This window comes from Brachyistius frenatus, unplaced genomic scaffold (assembly GCF_029030835.1).
Source record: "Brachyistius frenatus isolate BFR_SWC_R1_liver_20210118 unplaced genomic scaffold, ASM2903083v1 Contig_109, whole genome shotgun sequence".
Classification (NCBI taxonomy): Eukaryota; Metazoa; Chordata; class Actinopteri; family Embiotocidae; genus Brachyistius; species Brachyistius frenatus.
The window spans coordinates 1-27,989 of NW_027210708.1; the positions used below are offsets into that span (position 1 = coordinate 1).

General features: G+C 41.0%; 2 protein-coding genes across 5 annotated transcripts in view; both read right to left on the reverse strand.

Annotated features, from left to right (window-relative positions):
• Positions 1-4,023: 4,023 nt before the first annotated feature.
• apbb1 (amyloid beta (A4) precursor protein-binding, family B, member 1 (Fe65)) overlaps positions 4,024-27,989 on the reverse strand; it is a 146,785-nt gene continuing 122,819 nt past the window's right edge. Inside the window, exons 2-15 of one of the 3 annotated variants that reach the window (XM_069712338.1) lie at positions 13,038-13,052; positions 11,698-12,368; positions 10,955-11,160; positions 10,809-10,868; positions 10,446-10,525; positions 10,265-10,331; positions 9,579-9,725; positions 9,071-9,204; positions 8,276-8,390; positions 8,040-8,124; positions 7,871-7,951; positions 7,597-7,712; positions 6,978-7,154; positions 4,024-6,823 (exon numbers count right to left, since the gene is read on the reverse strand). In XM_069712338.1, the coding sequence (XP_069568439.1) occupies positions 6,668-6,823; positions 6,978-7,154; positions 7,597-7,712; positions 7,871-7,951; positions 8,040-8,124; positions 8,276-8,390; positions 9,071-9,204; positions 9,579-9,725; positions 10,265-10,331; positions 10,446-10,525; positions 10,809-10,868; positions 10,955-11,160; positions 11,698-12,346 (2,073 nt within the window). In that variant the 5' untranslated portion in view covers positions 12,347-12,368; positions 13,038-13,052 and the 3' untranslated portion in view covers positions 4,024-6,667. Of the gene's footprint in view, positions 6,824-6,977; positions 7,155-7,596; positions 7,713-7,870; positions 7,952-8,039; positions 8,125-8,275; positions 8,391-9,070; positions 9,205-9,578; positions 9,726-10,264; positions 10,332-10,445; positions 10,526-10,808; positions 10,869-10,954; positions 11,161-11,697; positions 12,369-13,037; positions 13,183-27,989 lie in introns of those variants that run through there. The other 2 variants (XM_069712339.1, XM_069712337.1) reach the window with 2 other exon arrangements.
• Positions 13,865-27,989, reverse strand: LOC138628945 (integrin-linked protein kinase). Of its 2 annotated transcripts, none has more exons than XM_069712354.1 (13): positions 27,868-27,989; positions 26,402-26,615; positions 19,905-20,070; positions 18,940-19,035; positions 18,683-18,779; positions 18,488-18,571; positions 18,156-18,241; positions 17,937-18,046; positions 17,585-17,712; positions 17,292-17,413; positions 17,057-17,156; positions 15,522-15,652; positions 13,865-15,397 (listed from the first exon to the last, which is right to left on the reverse strand). In XM_069712354.1, exons 2-13 carry the CDS (start codon positions 26,488-26,490, stop codon positions 15,248-15,250), a joined length of 1,359 nt encoding a protein of 452 aa, XP_069568455.1. In that variant the 5' UTR covers positions 26,491-26,615; positions 27,868-27,989; the 3' UTR covers positions 13,865-15,247. The 2 variants fall into 2 exon arrangements, with proteins under 2 accessions (XP_069568455.1, XP_069568454.1); XM_069712353.1 differs by having other exon boundaries at positions 26,402-26,666.

Here is a 27,989-nt window from a genome sequence, read left to right on the forward strand (position 1 = left end):
GTTTGGCAAACAAGGACATTCTCCTCGACGCTGCAGCTCTCTTCTCTCTCTCAACAATAGCAGAAAACAACAGCTTAAAATCTCAAAATTGTTTGTAATTTAAGGCTTTTGTAAAAGCAGCAGGTTCCCAGCTGATCGCAAGGCCGTTGTTGTTGTTGCTGCTGAATGACAAATTTGTACAAAAAAGAAGCTGTGAATTGGTCTACACGATGTTTTCTTCGTTTTGTCTTGCGTTACCTTTTCTTCTCTCTTTTACGACTTGCCTTTTTGTTAAAGTTGCTCATGAACTCAGTTTGCTTGCTGTTACAGCAGCCATGTTGTCCAGATTGTGGCATTTCATATCAGGGTAGACGCCGATGAAATAAACTGGAACCTACGAGTGGTCGAAATGTCGCTCAAAACTATTTGATTGTATTGAAGTACCGTGTTGAAGCATTTGTACTTTATATTCAAGTCTCTGCATTTTTAAAGGAACTTTACATTTGACCTCAACTACCTCTTAGAGGCATTTGTTTTTACTTTTTACTCCTCTACAAATACTGCAGCTGCAGTTCTCCAAACATATGATCTGATAAAATATGATATTGTTGCAGATTAAACTACTCAGTAAAGCAACTAAAATGATTTCTGTCTTACATAACAACATCTCAGTATCATGTTAATGTTTTTTATGACGAGCAGATCCCCGAGATCCTCAGCGTCTGGCATCTTTAGCCACCGCAGACCGAGTCTCTGCAACAGACTTTTAGTTTTGTTTCATTGCCTTTTTTTTTTTTTTTTTTTTACATTTTATGTTTAATTGTTGTAACTTTAAAGTCATGCTGAAGTGTCTGTGCTGCCGTCTTGCTCTGCATGTTTGTAGGAAAGGTAGAGTATCAGTTTGAGATCATTTGATGACGTGTTTCGGATCATTTCAACCATGTTGTGTTGTGATTTTGCTCCAGAAAAGGAGCAACATACTTTCTATTTTTTTATTTTCACCAATAACAGACGTCCCCTGCTTTGTGGGTGTTTGCTAAACTACTAAATGTTTTTTGAGGCCTACCTTGTAGTTTAGGTTGTCTGTGTTAACATCGTCATGCATCACCTGCTGCATGCTGCAGAGCCAGTGAAAGCCTTGGTTCCTGTCAGATTGGTGTGAACTGAACTGTTACTGAGCGACCGCTGAGCTGCTGGAATCGCTGGAGGACCACTGGAGAAACGATTATCCAGACACCAGTGGGCTGCCGGCTGCTCCCACCGGCAAAGCAATCACTGTGTCATTTGGGAGAGAATGAATTACTGAGCATTTTGAGATTCGACCGCTTAATCCCCAAACGAATGGCTCAGGGCATGAACAGGGACTGTACCACCGTTTGTGTCTTGCACCTGCATTGTCTGTCATTTTCTCTCCATCTCGCCCATGTTTTTTAATGAATAATTTATTTTAGGTAGACGCAGTAGCTGTTTTGTTATAGCAGCGCCTGCAGTGTTCGCATAAAAGTATTGTCCTCTCCTTTTTTCTTTGTAACTGATGAAACTATGTGGCTTCGCTCATCTCCCGTGGCCGTGTTTGATTTTCTGTGGCTCTGACTGAAACTCAGCGGTGTCATCCCTGAATACCAAAAAGCACAGATCTCTGCAGAGTCCAGAAGGATGGGCAAAAAAAAAAGCATCAGAAATCACAATGGGTAAGCACTGCTAAAAAAAAATAATAATAAATAAAAGGCCACAAAGGACATGAGAATCTTTGTACAGAGCTGTATTCTAGCAATATGAATCAGTTGGGGAGGCTGTGCCCTGCGGGGATTTCCATCATCTCCCTCAGACTTTGATACCAGGTGGAAGACGAAGCTTGCACCGTCTCCTTTTATCTGGCCTGAGATTAGTGATTAGATTGAAGAACCCAGCAGAGGAGACACCAGTCATCTCTTCCACACCGAGAGGAAAAGCAATGTTCCACAAGACTACACATTCATTACTCAAAATAAATCTCCATTAAACAAATGCCATATGCATAATTAGGCTGTAGGAATAATTATAATTGTGATTAGCTTCTCCGTGAGTCGGCCAGGGTAAATTGTGATTGACATCCGGCAAATGCTGGGTGCATAAATGTGGCTGCAGAGATACGTGGACGCACGCGGCAGCACAATAACATGCAGCAGAATACAGACACAACAAAAGGATCTAGGGCAGCAGCGGATGTAAACATGCCACCAGCACACATTCCTAATCTGAGCTACACAAGGCTATAAACAACTAATACACCCTCAAAGACAGCTTTACATCACACTCGGCTGCAGGTTACAGGCGCACACACTAATCCAGTATAACACAAGAATAAATCCTACCATCGTCAGGGTTGTAAATATACTCACTGATGTGAACAAGGTGGACAAAACATTACAAACAAATCAGCAACGCCGTGAACGACGACCCGCCATCAAAAACAATTGCAAACTGAACACAAAAGCACAAACCATCAGTGGAATAACGGATTGTGCTGCTGAGATTCAAACACGACTCAAGCTGAATGTGTCCCCTTTCCATAATTCATACAATGCAGACTATATGCTTTATATATGCACACCGTCGTTGTAGAAATCAACACACAGAAGTGTTGTAAACAAACAGCAAACTGATTTCAGCTGTTAGAATATTTGGATTTGTTAATTGGCACTGAACAGCAGCTCAATATCATTTATCCTGAGAGGGCTGTGAATGTCCTAAAAAAAACAACAACACACAAATATCAACCTCATGGTGGCGCTACAGGAAGATTAAAACAGACTTTCAAATTAAAACCAACGTGACTGTTGAGACATTTTACTGAACGGGTGAAAGTTGTGACTTGGATAAAAAGTCCGGGCATCAGCGAGGACAGGACTCATCCTCTGAGCATCATGGAGAACTGCACCAAATAGTTACACAGTCCATCAACTTAAGAGGTATTTTAATCCAAATCAAAATGGTGGACAAAAAAAATCCACAGACCTACTATTGAAAGAGACACCGGTGGCATCGGTAAAAACACAAACAGGACTTCGGAGTCATCTTTGAAACAACAAAATGACATCAGATACAGAAAACAGTAAAAAATAAAATAAAGGACTACGAGTTGTACGAGTGGACAAAAATAAGCACAGGATACACACCTGTGAATTACCCCTCAAACCTCTGGATATGGAAATCATATTTCATGTCTGATGGTATAAAGAACTTGTCTGAAAAGATCAGTTAAATCGGGTACATATCAGTTTAAACAGGAGGTGTCTGCATTAGTTTTAGCTCAGTCTATCTGATAAACCGGTAACGGGGTGCAAATACGAGCTATAATCTGTCAAGACACGATAAACGCAACACGAACACGCCGCGGAAATGTTGGAACACCTGATGCAGCAGGACGGAGGATTGCTGTGCAGACTTTGATTTGTTTGATCTGTACAAACTGGAGTCAATCAGTCACCGATTACCGTCGCCATTCTTGCCCCTTCAAAAGGAAGCGATTACAGCCGGGCCCTTGATCTGGCCCGACAAGTCTCCGGACCGCGCTGGCAGGGGCCGCTCGCATATCGGTCTGGAGGTGGCGGAGCTTATTATTATCAGTCTGCGGCTGCTGTGGCTTCCACTTGATGTGCACCTTTCATCTCGAAAGCCATTTCTCAGGGAAACAATAACCAGCCCTTCGCAGCCTTTTGAACTCACCAGGAGGGGGCAGCAGTGGGGATATGGACTAAACGGGTGACACGGGGAGGAGGGGAGGGAGGGGAAAGGAGGTTTGCATCCTTTGTTGATGCACTGGCCAGTCTGTCAACACGTATGATCACACCAGTGTCAGCAGCTTGATTATATATATATATATATATATATTCACAGGGGCTGCGTGTAGCTTCTTTTACATTTTTCATAGAAAAGCAAAAAATTTAAAACCAGAAACCAAAGGAGAATTTTTTTTTTAATTTTTTTTAGGCTGCCTTTTGGAAACCAATCCCTCCGGAACCAAAGACAAAGCAAGGTATTAAAAGATTACAAGATAAACAGTTATGATATGTTCACATTTATTGTGCAGTGACTTTTATATACAGACGTTTTATACACCTAATTTACACGAACAGAAATAAATTAATCTGCTAATGTTCTTTAACTGATCTGGCTTTAGTGTTGCCACTGACTGGACACAGCAATCTTTGAAGGAGAAAAAGCACAATAATTCCAAGTGACACATGAGTGACAAGGCAGTAATATGAGTCAACGTCATCTAATTTCCATTAGTGTTATATCTTACACAAGTAAAGAAGCAGTTGGTAAGAGTTTTAGTGCCACGACTTCCAACGAATGCGTCCACGACGGAGCTTTGCTTTCACAGCAGCCGTGACGGCCGGATATTTGAAGATCCGTCTCAGAATCGCACTCGTCTGAACGCAAATGGATCGCGACAGCGTGGACGCCCGCACAAACGAATGTCTGGAACTGATTTAGTGCAACTTGGTCTGCTGAAAGAATTCAAGTGACCGGTGTTGGTCAACCCAGTGCCTCCACTTCCTGCATCTGCTTCAAATTAAAAGCTCTCGCTTCAAATTGAAAGCCTTCCAGCGTTTCATACACAGAAACTTACCAAGAGGGTTTTAGTCTTTGTTATGTCTCAAATATGGGTTATATATTTTGTGGTTATAAGTGTTACAAGTTCCACATTTCTTTTGGCACTTGGTTTCTCAATTCAAATTCTTCAGTTTTAGGACTTGGGAGAGAAAAGAGAAAACTAGTGCTTAAATTGTTAGTAATTAATTGCTGACAGCTGATGAGATGATTCAAACTATTTAAAAACAACGTTATCTTTGTTACGCGTCATGTTTAGAATTCAATGTTTTAGCAAATATAGTTTATCATTATTTATTGAAACATTTTTATACACGATTTTTTTTTTCACATAATAATTTGTTGTCATATACTTGAGTGATACATTGGATGTATATAACAGATTAGGATTTCTGCTTTTAGTGAGGTTAGTAAGTCTGAGGGTGTTTCGTAAAAAGCTACAAAGGTCTCAGACAATGTGGCCAAACGAGTGACAAATAACTAAAACATCTTACAAACTGCATCTTTAACATTAGAGATGACTATTACTATTGTGCTACATACAGTATTGATCACTGACAGACATAAAGATAAAATACAACTTGGCTAATTAGTGAGTTCTTTATAAAAACTAGATCTAACGAGCTAATGTGAAAATCGTCTTAACTGTGTACATTATAGTGCGTGGAAAGAATAAAAAATACATTAGGTGGAGCAGCCAGGGCTCAAAACACATCAAAATGTGGCCGAGGAAAAAAAATAAAAATGTAAACCACTGGAGACATCATCTCTGGGTTTCCCATTTACACAGACTGTAAATGCAGACGTGAACCTGCTCTCGTGTTTTCAGTCTGAAGGAACTGACAGGAAGTCTAACTCTCTACTGCTAGCTTATGATAAACACTGACACCAAGTACAGTGACATGCCTATGTAACACGAAACAACACGTCACCTGCAGCCTCCTCTTACCACACAGAAACACAGAGAAAGAATTTACAGGATACATTGATGGCTTTTAAGCACTATACTGCTGCAAGCGGCAATAACCCTAAGCTATCGAAACATGCAGCTTGTGGTGAGTTTCTACAGTACTATTCAGTAGTTGGTGGCGGTAAACAGCGGTGAGAAAACCCAGAGTTTGTGGTTGTTGTTTTTTTGTGTGGTTTTTTTTTATTACTATTACGAGATAATGATTTTTCAACATGGCTCTGTTGTTCCGTTAGCCTCACACCCGACCCACGCACTCCGACTCTCTCACCAAAGTGGACAAATAATCACATGGCAGTCATCTTATCACCACACCGCAGTGGAACATCTGATTATTGCACACTAGCACTGAACTTGCAAATGTTCATGCAGAATGAATGAGAAACACGCTACGCTCAAATCCGTGGTTGCTCACTATGTGACAGATGACCATACAGCTCTTTGGAAGACTAAAATACATTGTCTGGGAGAGTCAGGGACACGACGACGTGGCGCATTACTGAGACGCCTGCAGCGCTTGTATGACAACCTAAAGTGGTGGAGAGAGGTGCCGAGATGAGTCAGGCTCGGGATCTTAGACACCGATGATGACGACTGCGTTACAGTACGTTCTTGAGATAGTAGAAAAGGAGGCGTGTTAGGAGATGAGAATTGCACCGAGGAGGACGAGGGGATGAGTGCATTTCTGTGAGGGAGTCTATCAACCTCTTTTTCAAGCAAATTCTAGCATCTGCATGTAAAATATATTACATCCATATCCAACATTCATAGCATTGTTTCTGTTAAAACACAAAAATAGTAAAGACTCACAGAAGGGATCCCAGCAAAGAAACCATTTGATGCCAGGACTCCGTCCGTTTGGAGATGAGAGTTTAAAATTCTTATAGAAAGTAGAAGCCATAAAAGGAAATAAATGCAATCGTTTCAGACACATTTTCCCCACAAACTACTCCGCACACTAGATCAGGGGACTGGACAGAGTGACACGGTCGTAAGGCGAAAAGTGTGGCTAAAAGAAGAACGGGAAGGGAAGGGGGGCGGGGCGGGTGACGGGGGGGTTGAGAAGGGGCTGTTTGTGATGGACCTTGTGTTTAATGGACTGTGGATCATCTTCGCTCCAACTCAAGGGGACTGAGAGCCTGACCTGTAGCTCTTAAAGCTGCCCAGCAGACTCTGCACCCCCTTCTTGACCCGTCGAGCCACCGAGTCAGCAGGAGGAGTCGGCAGGCAGGAGGCGAGGCTGGGCGGACGCGCATCCAAACATTTCTGGTAGCGGAGCTATGAGTAGAAAACATACACGAGACTCAACATTCTGCACGTAAACAGCATTTGAGCCAAATTAGCTTTTCACTTTGGGGGAAAGGGACACAAACAAAAAGCACATTTCTCGGGTGCGTCCTTCCTCCATCACACGTCGCTGCTCTGTACTCACCATGCAGGCGGCCTGCACAGCCTCACTCAGACTGGCAGCATTGGGTTCGCACCAAAACATGTGACAGGTGAAGTCTCGGGGACCCTCCGCCATGATGAACGCGAAAGAGTGCACGTCTTTCCCTACACCCATGAAGGACAGGAAACGCACCCTGCACTCTGACAGCACCTCATCGTCCTGCAGGGACAAATATGAACAGCAAAAAAATAAATAAAAAGTAGAATCATCGAGTGTGGGTTCCGATTTTTCTTCCATGTTTGCAATATTCTGACGCGAGTGCGACGTATGTTCATAAAACTGAGCCAATGATGTGCGACAATAAATGGATGAAAGAAATCCTCCGGGTTTTTTTTTTTGTGACACGTGTACTTTGAGAAGTAAAACCTCAGTGTTCAGATACTGAAAAGTAGCATGCTATGCTAATTTCAAACTAGATCGCAGCACAATAACGAGTTGACACGTTTCCAGTGTTTCATCGATGCGGTCAAAGGTGGGTGACGTGAACAGTCAATGGTGAAAGTAGCGCATGCAAGTTTTACACTCAAACATACTGCTGGCATCAAATGTATTCCCTGATTTCAGCTCACCGTACCGTCATGTGGAGTTTGTTTTCCGTTACCTGTTTGGAGAGTATGGTGAGGGTGGCTGGTGCCACATTCACAGAGACTGGAGTCCATTCCTTTTTATCTTTGCCTTTGACTGCTGCCTCTAGGGTGTCATTGATTATTTCCATACCTGTCAAACATGCACAGATCACATGATACATTCACTATAGAGTTACTGCATTACACTGTCGACGTAATCAGCACCAGCATAATCAGCATCAACAGTTTGAAGCACAAACATCACGACTATCTAAATAAACAATTCCATATCTGAAGGTGTTTTCTTACCGACTGGTCGAGCCACCGTCTCGCAGCCAAGATAATAAACCTGGAAACGCTGGAAGAGTTCATTTTTCGGAACAGGAAACTCTGTAAAAGAAGGAGAAAACGTACATGATTGGTTTCCACACTTTTAATTATGACGGTGTTCAAAGTGTCTAAAGGTAGTTGACTTTACCTTCAATAGGGATGACCACCGGTTTACCTGGGTCAGAGTGGAGTCTGCTCACCCCCGGCCTGGTTGCCTTTCTCTCCATCATTATCTAAAGTTCAATTAGGTGAGAAGAATGTGTGAATTTCAGATAAAAAAAATAAAAAATAAAAAAAAATCCATAGTTGAATGTGGACTAAGACATTGCACTGATTTCATAATTTTTGAATTATGAAAGAAAATAAAACCTGAAAAGGGCTGACCTTGGAACACATCTCATGTAAACTGGTGGCGATGTTCTTGGCAGGTGAGTCACAGCGGAAAACGTGACACTTCAGAACCTGGGTCAGGTTGTCTCGAGCCACGTAGGCAAAATCCCTACAGGTGAAATCAGAGGGGAAAGGTCACATTCACATTGAGTCAATTATACAGTGTGAGCCAGGTTGAACAAATACACACTAATGTGCACATAAATCACACACACACACACACACACACTACTGCAAACACAAAACAACTTATAACTATACAACTTTTACAGATAGTAATCATTAATGTATACCTTTCCCTGTTTATGATGGAAAATGCAGCATGAAAGATAAGACACAATTGTTAGACGTCAGACAGACAGAAGGCAGAAACAGTTTCCATCAGCTGTAATCGGGGTCTGCAGTGTTATCGACAATCCAGCAGAGGGCAGCAGATTGCAAAAAAAAGACAACAGCCTGAGTGAAGAAAGACTTCTTAAGGAATACTGAGGCTGAATCATGAATGAGTCATGACTGAAGGAGGCTCCACATTATTTTCACATCAATCTAAAATGTGATTTAAATATTAAAAAAATGTCCTCCATGTCAAATTAAATATAAAAACTTCCAAGATCGTAGTTTAGCGGATTTTTTTTAAAAAAATTTTAAAAAAGTACATTCATACATGAAGTATAACAGACCAATAAAAAAAAAAAGCAAAGAGTTTTTAACAGCATGCTTTGTGTTAAGCAAATTTAGGAGGGCAGATGAATAAAAGGCCATCTTTCTTTTTGTCCTTGTACTGTGGACACTGACCTGCCGTTGTCTCTGCCAACGCCCCAAACACGGATGCTGCCAATGGGCTGAGCATGAAGCAGAGTCTGACCCAGTGGGTCGATCAAGTTCATCGTGTCATTCTCCAGGACCATTAGCATGTCTTTACCCTGTCGGACAAACACACTTTTAATATGAACAGCCTGCTTTAAAAACATTTCACCAATCAGACTAATTTGTGGGCTGGTAAAAAGTTAAGATCTCCATGCACGCATTTGTACACAATTCAACCTTTACTTGAGGTACCGAGATATTTTGGTAAAATTCCCAAAATGAATTTAGACAGGGAAACTTTGAACTGCTTAAAAAGACCTTAAAATATGCATGCATATCATATGATGGTTGAGGTAACACAATCAATCCCTTTCAACCAAAATATGTCCGTGGTGTTTTGCACTGACCAGCAAATGCAACATGCATCTCCACTAAAGTAGACATTACATAAATAGCCATGAAAGTGTGTGTGTTGGTAAAATCCCCTCACCTCTCCCCAGATCCCAGCAGTGTCGTGAAGGTTGTGTTTGTGATAGGAGAGCTGCCTGATGCAGTTGTTGACAGCAACACTGCTCTTGCCAGGAGCCATGTCCTCCTCAGACATCTCTACCCAGCCCAGGGAACGCACTGCAAAACACTGGCAGCACAGATGTGCAGCTCATTAGTACCAAACAGGACCGCACAGGTAAAGGTACCAAACAATGGACTCGGGTGGTTTAATGGTAATGCTGACGCTTTTTCCCTATTTCGCATTCATTTAGCTGGGCTGGTGACTCCTCAGCTGAGAAAATGCTTACAAACATGCAACAACAGCAACAACAAAAAAGGCATTATTTGTTATGTATACAAGAAACATAAACATATCACCTATACAGGACAATTATCCATATGTCTAAGTTGCAGAAATGTGAATTCTGTACAACACAGAAATAAAAGTTTCAACTGTTTTTGCTTTTTTAGGTGATTGATTAGTAAGAGCCAGCACGGTATTCTATACTAATACTCGAAGCAAAACTTGCAAACTCTGCATTAAATCTAAAATACATGTTTGAGAGAAGTTTTCAGTGACAGTGCAACACCTATCCAACACTTCTGATACCAACAGCAATGACAGTATTCCTGAAATTCAATCTGAAGGCCTAATTTTCTGTCAACATACTGAAACACGTGCTTTACCTTAGTTTCTATATCTGTGCAGAGTGGAGCGAGCTTCTCTTCTTCCTCAGACTGGGAGCAGTTGTAGCTATAATGGAAGAACAAAATAGTTAAGGACAGGCAACAGAAAAAAAAATAAATAAATAAATTATGTGACAGCATACCAAATACTAACTGATGGGAAAACTTGAACACAACATACTTTAGGTTGATAGATGCATAGCGTAGAGTTGCTCCTTCAAACTCCTTCAGACTTTGATCAGATGCAACCTCTCCCTCCTCCTGACGACACAGTAAACAACTGCAATTTAAACTTTGCTTTGCTTAAATCCCACAAGAGGATGTAAAATCTGCACAGGTCAACACTCAGTCAGTATTAATAGACAGAACAAACATGCATCGTGATGCAATTGGCATCTAAAATATTGGACAAATTGAAAAAGGTGTTACAGTAAGTCTCAATATGTTTTATAGACTGCAATTTGTCTCGTCTTGTCCAAAACCTGACCTATGTTCAAAAGACATTGAAAAACTATTTCTGCTAGACTGTGAAATGGTGACTTACCTTCCACAGTTCGCCCTCACCAATACCTTCATCTGTGCTGGAAAGTTGAGCCCAAGACTCCTGAAAGAAATGTAACAAAATCTCCAATAAACTGCAGATTTAAGTGTCATTGTCTCCTATTAAGCAAAATGTCTGTTGGAACTTACCTCAGGTTCCTCACAGGGTGTCGTCTCCAGGGACATAGTGGAGGACATCATGGAGTCGCCGACTTTCCCCAGGGGTGAAGGAGGCTCCCACTGGGTGGTGCCGGTGGGGATGTGCCAGTAGTACGTGCCCGATGTATCTCGCACCCTCATCCATCCTGAAGGCAAGTCGGTGTCCGTCTCAAAAGCGCTGGAGTCCCAGAAGGACTCTGAGAGGCAGGGAGCGAAGGAAGGGGAAGTGTTCAATGTCAGGTTGAAAAAGATTTTAAAAGCTCCATGCTGACCAGGCAGAAAAAGAAAACCCAAGAACAAACAAGGACAAAACTATATCCTATGAGAAGTGCTGACAACAATGAAAGAGTTGAATATTAAAAGTAATATGGTCTGACAATCAGATTAACTAGATGGAATAATGATTTACCATAGTCAGCAATGGATATTCTATATTAAATAATAAGTCATCAAAGATGTCTTGTGTTGCATCTTTTAGAAATATATTAACTTTCCCTTTTAGCAGCTTAAAACCAAAAAAGACCGTTCAAACAACAGGAAGCCTCTGCTGCTGCATTTGTAAAGGGTCTTTATCTCTATTGTAGATTGTATAAAGTAAAATGTCGTCTAATATAATACTACATTTGTACTATTCATTCAACTGTGCAGTACACAATGTTATGTCGATGTCTATTACGAGCGTTACCGATACGGATAAATGAAGACTACAGCCCTTTTCTGGTACTTCTATTTACCTCTGTTGCCATTTGGAGAGCTGTCGGCCGTGTTGTCGGCCGTGTTGTCATGAACCAGCGGAGGCCAGCTGGACTCTTCATCGCTTGGTGTCCCGTTCATGTTGGAGAAGAGGAGGCAAGCATTTCTCCCCACCACGTTGCCCTCTCTCTGTGACTCAAGGTTACTCTGTTCTTCTGCCACTTTTTCTCCCCTGGTGTCACCTGATGTCTCCTCATCCTCCTCCAAATTGTTTTCCTTCTCTTTATCATCCTCTTCCCCCTCTTTACCTTTCTCTTCTGCGGACTCCAGAGTGTCGATGAGTAGCGGCTCATTCAGGATGTTCTTGGACTCCTCCTGGCTGAGACCAGGGGTCATTGCTATTTTGGGAGATTTGGTCTGCTCCTCGCTTCCTTGCTGTTCTTCCTGAGTGGTGTTCTGGTGAGGGAAGTCGTCCTCGTTCCCATTCTGGTTGATATTGCAGTTGTGGTCCTGGTCCTGTTGGTTCCCGGCTACTTTCCGGTTCTGGCCTTCTTTGACCCACTTGGCATTGTTGCCGGTGGACTCCTGGTCGCACCAGTGGCTGCCGTCGTTGAGCTTGTTCTTCAGCTCTTCATCTTGCTTTTGTTTATTCACAACGTATGTCATATCTTCATCGTCATGACCACCCATGGTAGCTTCCCATGAAACTGCTCTAACGGAGACAGAGGTCCAGATGTGTTAGCATCGCGGTTAGCATGACAGAAGGATTCAGTCAACAGTTTCTCACCGGACTTCGAGCAAAAGTGTTACGGCTGCAAATATATCTAGAAGTTAGAAAGGTCATTATCGCAAAAACATGTTCAAGTAACAACGTCTGTAAAAAAATTAATTAAATAAATAAAAAGCTCCTACGACAGTTGAAGCTAAAGGATGAAGTCTGTTTCTGTTTCGTATATTCGGGTTGACCATCGCTGCAGTTACTTTCACTGTTGGATTCGTTGGACGAATACGAAACGCACTTCAGCAGCTTCACCTTCCATTTGCCAACACGACCTTTTTTTTTTTTTTTAATCATGAGATAAATGAGCTCAACACAGATGCAGTCGTGAGCCTACAGCCTTATTTTTTTTAGATTCAGCCACGTGATTGTAATCGGGAAAAAAAAAATCCAGTTCTCAAGCAGGCCGTGTACTAAAAACACAACGGTATTTATCAGATGCCACCGTCGCAGCTGGAGGCTAACGGGCACCATCCGCCATCGTCACCGTCATCTTGGCTAGGCTAATGTTAGCTTCCGTGCTAACGTTTCCAAAACAGGGAAATCAAAAGCGGGTGCGGTGACACCGACGCACCGCGCTCACGTTAAAGAATCTTTACTTACCAGCTCCGCCAAAAAAAAAAAACAACCCCTGTTGTCGAAATACAGTGAAGCGTGCGGGCTAACTACATATTTCCACGGGTCGTGAGGGCTCGCTCTGGTTCTCGGTGGTGATTTCTGTCAGTGGGCTTGGCTCGTGAAGGAGGGCGGACCTGCGTCACGGATTGACGTCACGGCCAGAGCCCACTGCTGCCACTCAAGATCTGAATGAAATAATAATTAAAAAAAAAATCAACATTTCAGACTGTGTTTGGACATAATGATCCGGTACTGCGTATTTCCAGCTTCCCAAAACTCTAAGCATCGTGCGATAACACTGGCTGATACTTACCAGGAACTCAAAAAGCAAACTCAAGTCTTCAAAGTGAGTTAATGCCGCTGTAGTGTGTTGCAGTAGAAAGCAAGTACAATATTTCCCTCTTAAAAGTAGTGAAGTAGAATAATAAAACAGCATGATGAGATAGAAGTAAAGCACTCGAGTGAATTTTAACTCTGCCCTTACAGAGTTAAATTAAATGATAAATTGACATTTATAAGGGCAGATAATCGTCTAACTGGTTCCTCGCTTAGAAAAAGTGAAAACCAGCGAGCTTTATTTAATGATTTGATTTAAATGTATAACAATTAATAGCTTGTTAGAAAGTAATAAACATTAGTGACTTGCCAATTAAATGACTTTTCACAACCTGGCAGCCTTTTAATAACCGGTAATGGCTTAACTGATCTACAAGGCATTTATTAGATATCGATACGGGCATTTGAAAAGTTTAATCTTTTTTTTTTTTTTACCAATTCCAACAATAAATGTACACATTTGAGTTGTCCATATGTTTCATTTTTAATATACTTATATATAAATACATACATTTGTATAAGTCTTTCTTGATTTTGGCTTCAACCGGAGATTCAGCACAAACAAGCAAAGCGGGCGGAGGCACATAAAGGATGCAGGTAGAAGAAACTACCTGTGAGATTCATATAAAGGCAGAGGTGACACAGAGGACCAAATAACAACATGAAAAAAACAATATAACAGTATAACAGTATGCAGAAAGTTAATTCCACCCCTTAATGTCCCAGTCACCTTCTGTTGGCAGCACTTAACCATGAAACTGGAAGCCCCCCACCAACAACTAATTTTAACTGTACCTACTGTATGTTATCCAATATTAAATCACAGTGGCGGTTTCATTACTCATTCCTGACACTAAAAGGAAAACAAGGCATTACATGTCAGACTGCATACATGTCTTGTATTCAACATGAAAATAACACTTGAGTTAGGTGCAAACACTTTTAGACATCTCGACGGAGGCTGACTATACTTTGGTCAATAGTACAGCTAACAGAATTCAAATAATGCCATCAACTCAAGGGACAGTATTTAAAATAAACTAGATTAAATGAGCCCGTTTAAGTAATCTATCTGATTGCATCAATACAATGAACAAGTGGGAATTAAGTCTTGTGATGCCTTTTGAATCAGCAGGTTGTACAGGATACAATCAGGGACCAATGCTCAAAATAGGCCAAACTCGTCATCATGACTACACAGCTAAGCTGATATGATCATACACTCAAGGGAACAACTCATTCATATAAAGTTGTTTTTTTTTTTTTTTAATCATCTTGCATGTTTAGATGCTTGGTTTCAGACATTTTTCATGCTTGCCAAGTTTGCTGCAACTAACACAACAAATCTTTTCCCACAAGACAAGCTTTTGGGTAAATATGTTTATGATGAGTCGCCACTGTAAAGGGTGACTTTTATTAATAGTGAGCCCACGTCGGATAAAATAAGGCCTTAAATCCACTGAGGCAATCCAGCAGAATGTCATGCTGACCTCCACAGGTTATCCAGTCTCTAGTAGAAGACTGTACTCAGTTCACATGCTTACACTTTCGAAGATGAACGGTCAATACTAAGCCCCTGCAAAGACAGTATCACCACATCAGTGACAGAGAAAGTAATAAAAACGTGATATTACATTGAAAAAAAAAAAAAAAAAGAAAGAAGAAACAATATAAAAGAAGTGACTGTTGCTGAACTCATCTCAGAAGCAAAAGCTACAGTGGCGTTAAATGCAGCGGTAGAGTACGAGTTTAAGGCAATACTGGTAAGCACCACACCACCATATCAGAGTCATATCTGGGGTAAGGTATTCGGGTAATCATCAGTTGAGTAAAAGAAGGCAGAAGAGTTGGGTTTTTTTTCACTTGTCCTGCATTTTTTCCAGGATTGGCACAATCATGTCAAATTTAGGCCTCTTTGCTGGGTCTTCGTTCATGCATATCTTCATGAGTTTGCAAATGTGGGGCGAGATGCCAGGAGGGATGGTGGGCCTCAGACCCTCCAAGGAAACCTAAAACCCAAACCAGACAGACAAACATTACTAAATGCACTAAAATAGAAGGTAATGACTGCGAGCCTTACCTGCAAGGTATTGACATTTAGTTGGTAATCTAGTGAATGCTAGTCCTGCTAACCTTCATTCCTATCTCCATGTTGGACAGGTCAGCATACGGCACTTCTCTGGTCACCAACTCCCACAGTAGGATAGCAAAGCTCCACATGTCTGCTGACCGGCGGTTGATCTCTTCAGGCTTCTTTTGCAGAGCTGAGCACCGCCAAGAACCACATTTGAAGGTTATAGACAATGTCTATGAGAGTACACATGACATATACAAGGTGCGGGGTTCCTATATTAACGTGTTTTATTTTTTTGGAATAAATTCAGCTCCAGCTTGAAGTATTTTGTTTGTAGCAAAGTTCTAATAATATCTAATCTGAGACTCCATTCAGATAAGCAGTTATTTTCTGTGCAGTCAAACTGTATTATCAAAACAGTCCATTTAATGCATGTCACAATAAACCATAAACTACGTTCAAACAAGTCCTGTATCATAAAGCCTCATCATGAGGTAATTCCTTAACATTGAGCACTGTGGTAAACTATATGACAGCACTTGGAGAGTTTGATAACCACAGCACCCACAGTAGAGTCCTGTGGGCTTTTGCTCTATGATCTAGCAGCTATACTGTCGGTTGCTATGGAAACCAAATCAAATGGAAGACGATCAAATGAAGAGCTTTGGGTTTCTGTAGTTCACTTCACAAACCCAGATAGCAAGTTACAGACAGGAGGTGCAACTTAAAGGGAACATTTGAGCCATTTCTCTTTGCAAACTCAAAATGAAAGTGAAAGAAGACAAATGCTAAACAACAGTAGAGCGCATCATGCTATCACTGCAGAACAATTAGTTGATGTTAATCAGATTAAATGGCATGACAATGTAAAAATCGACAAGGAAATTTCATTTTTAAAACTATAATTCCTCTTCAGGCAGCTGTGTTTATTTAGATAACTAAAATGTCTAAACTAAACTACGACCAAACCCCCAAATATTTGAGTATAAAAGGAAAATGTCAATATATCCTGTATCCTGACAACTTTCATTCAAAATGAACCTGCAAAACTAATATACCTTCCAAGAAGTGATGGATTAAACCCAAAGCAATTATTTGTACATGAATTATAATGGATATACAGTTCCTTTTTTAGCATCCACATTATATTTAGGATTAAAATGTACTACATGTAAGATCACTTGGGGTAAATGTTACAAACAAACCTTTCTGAATAGAAGACCTATTCAAATGCTTCATCTTAACCAAATCTGCACATTTGTGTTATCAATAGCAACCCTCTCACTACTTACTCACTACTGTAGGGATGTTGTTTCTATGGTAACTGATGGTGACAAATCCTCCATATACTGCTCTGTACACATCTCACCCTTTCCTGTGATATCCCATTTCTGTTTGCTGCAGAAGTTCTCTGGTTATTTTCACATCCTATAATTAGTTTATGTTTCAAACCTACTTGGATTTCACCGTATCTCAAGGGGAAATCAGAGGTAGATTACATTTGGCTCAGAGACAGTCTGGAGTGACCGGCAACCATCATTCATGCTCAGCTTCAGCTGTCACGTTAGATCTGTGCTGTATGAGTGATGCCTACCCTCAGGGGCTACCCATGCAGGCGAGTACATCCTGCCAGGACACTGGAAGGAGAACTTGACGTCTGCCATGCTGATCCTCGCAGTCATGTCTTCATCTATCTGTGAAAATATGAAGCGAGATATCACAACACCTCCTCCCTCCTGCAATTTTCTGTGTTTTTTAGTCAACGCAATTTCCTTTGATAAGTCTGTTGTTGTTTATGACAATTGGACAGATTTAGGAGTTCCTCTTACCATTACACTCCTGCTGTTGAGATAATGGCGAGGGATCATGGGTTCAAGTGTGTGTAAGAAGGCCATCCCGCAAGCGATGTCCAGAGCAAATTTCACCGCCTGTGTCTGGTCCACCACAAAGTCTGACAGCAAGATGAAGAAAAGGTAATACCAGGATTAAAACACTCTTTTTTTCCCCCCACCACATAACAGGATGAGAGTGAAATTGCTGCTGTAGAAGAGAAATGCTTAAGTGCAATAAATCACAAATCCCTGCAGGGTATGGACTTTGTGACCAGAATAGAGATACTCACTTGTGCCTTCATGCAGCACGTTGTAGAGGGAGCCATAAGGCATCCAGTGTGTGATGATGATGGGGTGAGGGGCGGGAGGAGACTGACATGCTCCCAACATGGGTAGGACATTCGGGTGGGAAAATATCCTGGGATGAAGCCCAAGAGGGACGGACGGACAGAAAGACAGACAGACACACAGAAAGAAAGAAAAAGGCAGTCCAACAGAGGATTTTGACATAAACAGACGTTTTGTGTGAGATGCAGTTTCCCCCAAAATAAATACATAGAGTTTGGTTCAACACAATGCAAACAGACAAATGAGGGACCACAGGAAAGAGGCTGAATAATAAAGTGAGGATTAAATAATAACCTGAGTTTGGGGTACTCCTCATTGAAGTCTCTGCTTTTCCGAGTGCTCCAGTCACGAACTTTTAGCACCTTAACAACAATTTCATTTCCTTGCCAGCGACCTTGCCACAGCTACGGATGACAAATAAATACAGAGGTGAATGACGTGTAGCTTTAACTGATCATCAGCAGTTCTGCACAAATATCAAGCACAATTAAATACAAGAAGCATGTAAAGTACCTCTCCAGACTGGTTCTCATTTATTTTAGCAAGTAGAGAGAGCTGTTTGTAGTCAACGCCTGCATGTTTGTTCAAAGTGCCATTACCTAAAAAACACAAGATGGAGAGAAAATAAAGAGACAAGTTAAAGCTCAGACTAAAACCCCATTATTTATTGGAACTTTACACTAACACCATGCAGAAGAAACAGAGGTGGAAATTTCAAAAAACCACAGTAAATCTAGTTCGGAGGTCAGCACGGAACATTGTTCTGTTTAATGCGGCACTTTCACTAAACCAACGGTTGGAAACTGGTCAGCTCATAAATTGGTTTATGTGTTGCTGGGACTCACGGGGTCGAGTTCTGGTGGTGCCTTTCCAAAACGTGTCCTTGAAGGGAATCTTAGTCAAGTTCTGTCCCAATTTCTCTGCCTTTTCTGGATGTTGGAGAAATAAGAAAATCAACACAGAGCAACAAGACAGAAACATGTACCACTGGTTCATTTAAAAGTAGAGAAATATTTAGTCATAAAAGAAATTTGGGATACCTTTGAGGAGTTCACGCAGGTGCGGTTTGGCTTTGTCCAGGGGCGATTCCCCATATTTGTTACAGATGCTCACCTGAGCCCCATTAGTCACAAGGTCCTGAGGACAAGACAGATTGTTGTCAGCAACATTTTAACATGTATATATATATATATATATATATATATATATATATATATATATAAAAAAATTAAAAAAAAAAAAAAAAAAAAAAAAAGAGGCAAGTTTCAGCTTTATCACCACCAGAGGGTGCACTAACCTCAGCCACTTGGTCCTGGCCCCAGAAGCAGGCATAATGCAGTGGTGTGTTCCCGTGTTCATTGGCTGCATTGGTGTCTGCTTTGCACTGGATCAGCTAAAAGGAGGAGAAACAAAAGATTTGATGTAAAGCAAGGCAGCTCAGATCTTGTTTGGGCTGTACACAGATATGAGTCCTAATGCTGCCAAGAAAGGTCCTGGAAGGTTGTCTTGCCTGTGGACACATACCAGAGCTATTCAGACATGCCTAATATTAAACTGAATAGTTGCCCGGCAGCTATTCTAAATCAGACACCCTGCAGTAGAAGAAGCCTCACATTATGGCAACAGCACTGCATAAAACACATACATGGAAATGATCTTTATATTTCTTCTATGGACTGACAAGAATATATATCAACAAATCCATTTACTAAAAGGGTCACGGTGTGCCTCTCCGTTTTACAAAGCAGACCTTCTTTACAAAAATGTGCTACATGACGTTCCACATGGCAAACTACATGCTGCATCACTAAGAGTAAACCAGTCGATAACGGACAGGCAGACGTTTCATGTCTCCGAGTTTGTGAAGACGTTACTATTAGTTGACACATCTTTCTATTTCCAGTTCCAATGCAGCTATTGACTGAGTACAAATTTCACCCTTATGTAGGAAATTATTTGAATTTATGTTGGTGAATTTTTTGGGGGGGGAAATGAAAACCTTCACATCATAACATGCTTGTTCATTACAAGTGCGGTAGTCAGCAGATTTTAGAAACATATTTCATCTGCTGATGGGGGAACTGCAAGAACAGACAAGACCTTTGGATTTGCTATTGCTCTTCAGATGATATCATTTCAGGTTTCACAATATCCCGTGTTTATGAAGCAAATGTGATAAGATGTAGCATCATTGTTACAGAAGCACTCCATGAACCAGGAACCACCCTTTTCATGTGCCCCGTGTGTTTACATGAACCCTACCTTTCCCACAATGTCGCGGTGTCCATGGCTGGCCGCCAAGTGCAGAGGCGTGTCGTCTCCCCGGTTCATGACGTTGATGCGTGCTCCTCTCATTATGAGCATGTCCACCACACTGGAGCGACCCTCTCTGCAGGCCCAGTGGAGAGGGCTGAAGCCGTGGTCATCTCTATAACACAGGTTCCACAAACAAACCTTCAGCACAGCAGGGAGTGTACTTTGGGAAAAGCTTCAGAGTCTGACTTTGAAGTTTTTCATGCAAACAACTCTCTTGTATAACTGGCACAACTGGAACTGCTGTTTGGAGCATTTTTGGTTTTGACACTCTAAATATCCCTGAAAAAAAACTAAACAAATCCCTCCCACTCCACCTCAAAGGAACAAAAACAACAAAAAACCCCACATCAGATCAATGAGCTGTTTTGCACTGTATATGGACTAAGACACATTAAGAATTGCTAAGTTCAAAGACCTAAAAACATACTCAAGTACTGCAAAATGCAGTCCGAACACAGTCCTGTAATACATCTGACCTTCATTAAGAGTATACTTTTTTTTTTTATTGTATAATGTTGTTTTGGCATTTAGTGTTTCACAACTTTATAATGGCAAGTGTTAAAAAAAAATACAAATAAGGCCAGACAAAATAATAAAAGAAGCTGTCAGTATAACATAATACAATTGAACAGCAATACAAACTACAGCCTTCAAAATGATCATACGAACTGAACGATAAAACCTTCAGGCAGGAAGAGTTTACAGCAGGAATATTATTACTATATAAGACTAGTTGTACTCAATAAACGGGAGGCTGAGTGTATGTATTTGAAACGACAGCTTTATCTTCTTTTAGGGGATGTAGTGCTGCAAAGTTAACCTGTGGAATTGCAAAATTAGGAATTTGTTCATTTGTACTTTTGTAATTTTCTTCCTCTAAAAATAAGGAAGTTGTTGTGACTCAGACTGAGATAAGTGCTAAAAGGCCTCTGGCACAAATCACTCATCAGTCCTCGGTGTCGCAGTGACACTGGCAGCAACATATGTAGGACAGTGGCCTAGATTACATGACAGAGAGATTGATGGAGTGCCTCCTCAGTGAAAAGGAGATAAAGACTGGGCGATTAAGACATGGCAAGAGCTGAGTGGCAGAAAGTCAGTCAGCAAAAAAGGCTGAAGAAATCAAATAAAACAGGCGACCCAGTGAAACTTCCTTCAGCAGTGTTACACACACACACACACACACACACACACACACACACACACACACACACACACACACACACACACACACACACACACACACACACACACACACACACACTCCAGCTGATGTGTGTGATTGTGTTATTCTGCAACTCTGTTCTTTGTAAGTGGTTGTGGTCATGTCCTCCTCTCATTGCTTCCCCTCCCTCTCACTTCCAATGAAACAGCTGGACTGCATTCATGATATATTCCACTTTCCATATACTTTCCTGTTGTGTGTGAGCATTACTGTTTGCGCCAAGACACAGCACAATCCTCCTGTTAATAAAGTTATGCAGTTGTTCTGACATTAGGAGTAGGCAGATGGCATAATAATAGGATCGGAGAACTGAGGGAGTATTATGAATCTGCAGGAATTTGAACCCTCTCCCTCCCCACCGCCATCAATTCACTGGCTTGGATTCACACATCCTGCAGAGCTCGACTCCAAACAGCATCAAGAGCCCCACAGAGACCCTCAGTCTCACAACACACATCTATCTGTGCGACCTGCTGCCAACATAACAGATCTGCTCAGAGAGCAATTTCCTCTCAGACTAAAAGGCCAAATCCTCAAAACTAATTAGCCGAAAGTTTATGAGAAAAACTCCCCACATCTATAATGTTATTAGCTTTCAGTGCTAAGCTGGTGTCTGTTTGGGGGAGGAGGTAGGCTTGTGACAATAATGGCTGTATTCTTCAAAAGCAGGAATGCATACGGTATATTCTTTAAGCAATTTTGTGTTCCCATGTGCGACAGTCCAACCTTAGTAAAAGAATCAAATTACATATTATATAATCATTTCACTGGGCTCTACTCGTGTGACCGATCGAGGTAAATCAATTTATACCGAGGTAAATCTTACATTAGAAGACGGCGTTCACTCTTCTAAAGCAGATTTTCGGCCTAATATCTGTCCGAGTTGTTTGCGTACCGTAGCGGTGGGGACTAGACAAGAGCTTTCTCTGTACGCAGCTGCCGAGCTGGTGTCTACGTTTAGGGAACATCCGTAAACTGTAGCATCTAAACATAGATCTGCATGTCAGGGGTTTAAGAAACACCTTTAAACTTTAGCGTCTACAGAAAGGCGTTTAGGAAACATCTGTAAACTTCAGCGGCTACAGCGGCTTCCATATTGATCTGTAAACTTTAGCGGCTACAGATAGCCTGCACTTGAGGCGTTTAGGAAACATCTGTGAACTGTGGCATCAGCTGATGGGTCTTAATGGGAGGTGTTATCTCTAAATTGTAGCTACAGACATAAAAAAAAAAAAATTAAAAACCCGGTTTCCACTCTCGCCCTCTAAGCTGCATGAGTCTGCGTGAACATTGGTCCCCCGCTGTGCCACCCACCGCCACAAGTTAATTCTCTCTTGTTTCACTAACACAGCACATATTGAAAATGACCAAACACCTCTTAACATTCAGTGTAACTGACTGATGTTTATTTAAGAACAAACACATCCGGCTCCACTTGCTGAAAATGTACTTGTGGTGATGTACAGTGAGGTTCGGCCCTCTTGTGTCTGCGTGTATTTCTGTTCCAGGGGACTTTATATAGGACGGATTTCCCCTTTAGGCTAACTTCATCCACCAAACCCAGAGTGCACTCGAGTGCCAGTGTATTCTCCCGTTCACCCCCTCTCGCAGCGACCGTGGTAATATATTTCAGGCACTTCCACCTGCCAGCAGAGCTCAGTCTGGCAGACTGAAGAGCCAGAGAAAGAGCCCCTGTCTGCACCCTGTATGTCTCTGCACAGACGTCCCACCGACTCGTATAACAAGCCTCAGTGACGGAAAACAGGTTCACGGAAACATTTATAAAATCATGCAGGTCCAACAGTACATGAGAAGAAAACACAGCTGCTACTCTCACCCGGGTTTCACAATGAATCCGAGGCCAAAGGTTAACCTCGGGTAAATGGGAAAAATCACTTCATCATTGCAGGTATGATTTGCATTTAAACTGATCATTTTAAGTCTTGCTGCCTTAGCTGCACACTGGAATAACAGTCTGGCAAGAGCAAGTCAGATTGGACAATAGTTGCATATTAATCAGGAACTGATGTCAGACTGCAACTAACACGTATTTCCATTATAATCACTTCATTAAGATAATATGCTTCTTTTTTTTAAATTATTATTTCATTGTTTGATCAGGAAACCGGGATAAATGCCTGTGAATGCCAACGATTTTTGTTCACGCAGCTCAAGGTGATGAAATCTTTTGTTCAACCGACCCAAAACAAAAATGGTTGTAAATTAATTTTCTGCTGATTGACTTATTGTTGCTCCAAACTGATTTGGATATAGATTAAAAGAATATTGGTAATTATTTTCTATATTTTGTTGTTTGTTCTTTGAAATTTCAGAAAATGTTTATTATCATGGAGGAGTAAAGGAAACACAAATTATTCACATATAAGAACCGGCAATCAGAGAATTTTTGCATCTCTTCATTGAAAAAATAACATAAAAAGATTTATCAATTATCAAAATAGTTTCATATTTATTTTTTGTCCATCAAATAATTGATTAATCAACTAATCATTGCATCTCTAAAACCTTGAGATACTGCTTTTAATTCTTTACAACGTAAGACAAGGATATGTAAATATTTATTTAATAAAACAATTTAAACTTCATCAACTGCTATTTGACACATCATGAACAAAATAATTTGATTATTATCAATTATTTGAGAAAATTATCAGCAGAAAAAATATTAGTCTGCTCCACATGTAGGCTAATTAGGATTTTAAAACCAAACAGGCCTAAAATTCAACGTCACCCATTGTCCTCCATGCAAAACTATAACTCATACATCGAGCACCAACTAAGTGGCAGCGTAAAGCGTATTCAGAGAGGATGATTATGATGCAAATATTTGGGAGAATTTAAAACTCTGCAATTAGGTCTTTTAAACTTGGCGGAAGCATTGAGGGGAAATGAGCGGCGTTATCTAGTACCGCATTATACAGGAAACATCAGTGGAGGGGACGGTGACGTGCGCTGCCATAGATTAAAATGCACATTCCTCTTTTGAAAAAGTCACTATTTTCCAAACACACACACACACACACACGCACGCACGCACACACACACACACACACACACACACACACACACACACACACACACACACACACACACACACACACACACACACACACACACACACACAGAGAGATTCCCTGTCTGTTCCAGCCCTGCCCACTATAATGATCTCCTCCCCCTCTCTGTCAGTTTTGGTCGGTGGTAGATGGCTCCCTCGAGGCCGGTGAGTTACTCCTTGTAAGGAGATTCAGCATTCCACAACTACTCTTTGTCTGGGAGTTACATCAGAGTAAACACACTGTCATTGAGGTACACAGAAAATATTAGTGAGATTCTGCTAGGCCAGAGTATAGTGGGCTCGCTACAATACCAAGGGCATTTTTAAGTTCTGCAGAAAAAAGGAAAGAGCGAATGTGTTTCACCCACTGGTGCAGATATATCAACCGGAAAAGGAAAGTTGACATGTAATCAGCTAATGGGCGAGTCACATGCAGGGATGCATGTATCCACACGGGCTTAAAGCAGTCTCACAAGAAGGGGACACTTTAAATATAAAGGAAAAAAAGCAACCAATAAGTCCAAAATAGAAAAATATCCTAAATTTCTGAACAAATTCTTGAGTTTTAAAAGAAAAAAAGGAAACAAATTGCAAAAATAAAGTCTATTCAGCATCTTGTGTGTGCTGATTTGTGGTGGTAGTATTTCAACAGCTGTGGAAATATGGTATAACACAATAATATGGTAAAAAATATACAAGTCTCTACATCTTCACAGGAAGAACAAGTCAAAACTTATGCTGATCAAATAACATTAATATAATTTGTGCAAACAAAAGTGTACCTAAAGACATTCCTGTGCTTTAGAAGGCAACAAAACAATGTTTTCATGACGCGACTTAACATATGTATATTACTCCGTTTCAGACATTGTCAGAGTTTCTCTGAAAACCATGATTCATTTCATGTTAACTTGAACATCTGTAGGTTAAACTTTGCAACAGTATTTAAAGATCATGGCAAAGAAACAGAAAAGCTCCTTTGTTGTCACACGACAGCAGATGTCATTGAAATTTGACAACAATGTTCTTTGCAAATGAATCACTGTCACTAAAATAAATAATCTATCTGGACGTTAATGTGCTCAACCTTCTGACCACAAATGTACAAAATATAGAGTAAAGATGCAAAAAACAGAGCAGCACCAAGGTACACAGTCGACACAATCAAATGGGTTCATTAATTCTTTCTTTGTTTGTTTGCTCTGAAAACAAATAACAGTGAAGTCTCCAAAAGACGAGATTTGTGGGAGGTCCACAAGACTGGACCGGCAAGTTCTGCCAAGTTCATATTTACAGAGTCAGCTCAGGATAAAAGAAGCAGCAGATAAGGACAGACTGTTCACCTGTAACTATGAGGCAGAAATGTCGCATCAAATCAGAACTACCGAAGCCTGCAGTATTTTCTGCACCTAAATCGTGCAATAATAAGTCTCTATTCAGTTCTTCTTTTTTTTCTTTTTTTTAATATATATATATATATATTTGTGAAGCCTGAATTTAATTGCAGCAGCTAAATGTGACTAACTGTAACAGCACAGCACGTTTCCTGTCCAACATCATGCTTTTGAATTACTCTGCTGGCATTCTGGACATAAACATGCATCCAGAAGGAAATGGGTTCAATCACAGGGCGCCATCTCACTGGGGAATGAAAAGGCGGGCTCTCAGCCTGCCCCACAAAATACATTTAACAACGCAACATTTAAAACCAAGCATTGACACTGCATATTGTTTTAGAGATTCGTGTTATCTGACATCGCAAATTAAGGCTGTGGTGAGTCTCATGCAAATAAGTACAACTGCAAAAAAGTCATCTTTGACTAAAAATTGACAGAGGAGTCCTTTAACGTAATTATTTATCAGCCTGAGTAAATACTTTACCAGTAAACAAATTAAGTAGACCACAGTCCGTGTGATAGCCAGACTAAATAATCAAAATGTGATTCTTTTTTAGCCTTTACACAGACAAATTAAAACACAATCATAATAAGAAAATATTAAAAAATGATTTTTTTTTTCTTTTGTTAACAGTGCACTTCTCAAGCGAACTTTTTGATTCCATTTAATGGACATGGATAGAAGTGATCTGTAAATTCTTAACATCATTACATCCTACAGACAAGAAAATAAACAGTGGCTCACCCTTGATTGAGGTCATTCTCTGTATTGTCCAGCCATAAGCGAACTGCCACTGCATTGCCTTCCCGGCACTGCGTGAAGATATCGTCCATTTTGTCGGGTGTACTCTTCTTCTCTTAAGATGCAGCCGTGGGAGCAGCTGCAGAACTGAACTGAGACAGATGACGGAAGCGAACCGAGGGGTTCAGGCGAGTCCCGGTCAGCATCAGCGCCTCATCTGGGACAATGAGGGACGCAATTAGAGAGGCTCAGTGGGACTCACACAGCCCTGAAAAACAGGGACACAAAAAAAAAAGGGAAGCAGCTCTGTTAATTCCTTTTCAATCAGTTCAACCTCTGCTACAACCAGCTTTTTATTCTGTTGTACAAACCTTAGGAGGAGAAACCTGTTGAGTAATCTCAGGTGGGTGTGCAGTTTACAGCATTGTGACTAACAAAACTTGGCTGGGACTTGCATCCTGTGCACCAGATTAATATTTTCATTCAGTCAGTGTCATGCTAAATTCTGTACTTTCCTAACACATTGCTGAGAGACAGAAAATGTATCTGCAGCTATTTTCATAATCGTCATTCATCAAGTAAAAACATCAAACGTTACCCGATTACGTGGATGTACTAATTTCGTTTTGTTTCACTGAATGTTTTTGGATCATTGGTCAGTCAGGTCAAATAGGAAAGCTGAAGATGTCGCATTTGAAAAGTCTGAACAAATCCACAATCGTGAAAGTCATCAATGATATAAGTGATAATGGAAATGAGTGTGATATTTGTAGAGTGTATGTAGATACAGATCAGGCATTGTGAATAACTTTATATGTGTGTGTATATATATATGCATAAACAGTGAAATTGCAAGACTACAGGGATCCCAGTTTTGACAAATTACGATCACTATCAATGAAGAAATAGTTCATTTTGAATAACACAAGCACTCCCATAAAAAACAACAACACTACTGCTAATTAACACGACATTCATCGACAGCCTAAATACAACGTGATATTGAGATGATTTAGTGGAGTTTGTCTTGATCGATAGTGCCACATTATAATGAGGTTAGCGATTCACTGCTTTTACAGCAACCCGAGTGGCACCTCTGCTACTCCAGCTAACACAAGGAGGGGACGGGGACAGGGACGGGGACGGGGACAGGGACGGGAAGACTCACACAAAGTTAGCCTGCTATTCCTTCAGGTCCCGGCAGAACCACCGGGTGTTTTCATTACAACACATCCGACAGAAAAGCCTCGATGAGATGATCCGTCATACAAAGCAGCAGCAGCATCATCCTCTGGTTGGCTAAACGAGACGCTGGCAGGTTTTCTGCTAACAAGCTAACCCGACTGTCTCCGTTTCTCTCATTTGACGCTGACTGACTTTGAGAATTTGAAAAAAACAACAACAACAACAACAACAACATCCTTTTATTGTTAAGCTGGGAAAAAAAACAACAAAGAAAACAAACCTACCTGAAATGTTCGCTTGTTGCCGTGTAACGTAGTAAGAAAGAGCAGAAGTTATGATCCGCGTTGTGATGCCTCCGGAGGCGGACTGCTTGGAGGGACGTCCACACCCCGGAGGACGGACGTAC

Coding starts and splice junctions, on each gene's coding strand:
- LOC138628945 (XM_069712354.1), bottom strand. CDS start 26,490: ATGGACGATATCTTCACGCAGTGCCGGGAAGGCAATGCAGTGGCAGTT. Junction 20,071..26,401: donor GAGAATGACCTCAATCAAGG/GTGAGCCACTGT, acceptor CCTGTGTTATAG/AGATGACCACGGCTTCAGCC. Junction 17,713..17,936: donor GAGGAGTACCCCAAACTCAG/GTTATTATTTAA, acceptor GCTTCATCCCAG/GATATTTTCCCACCCGAATG.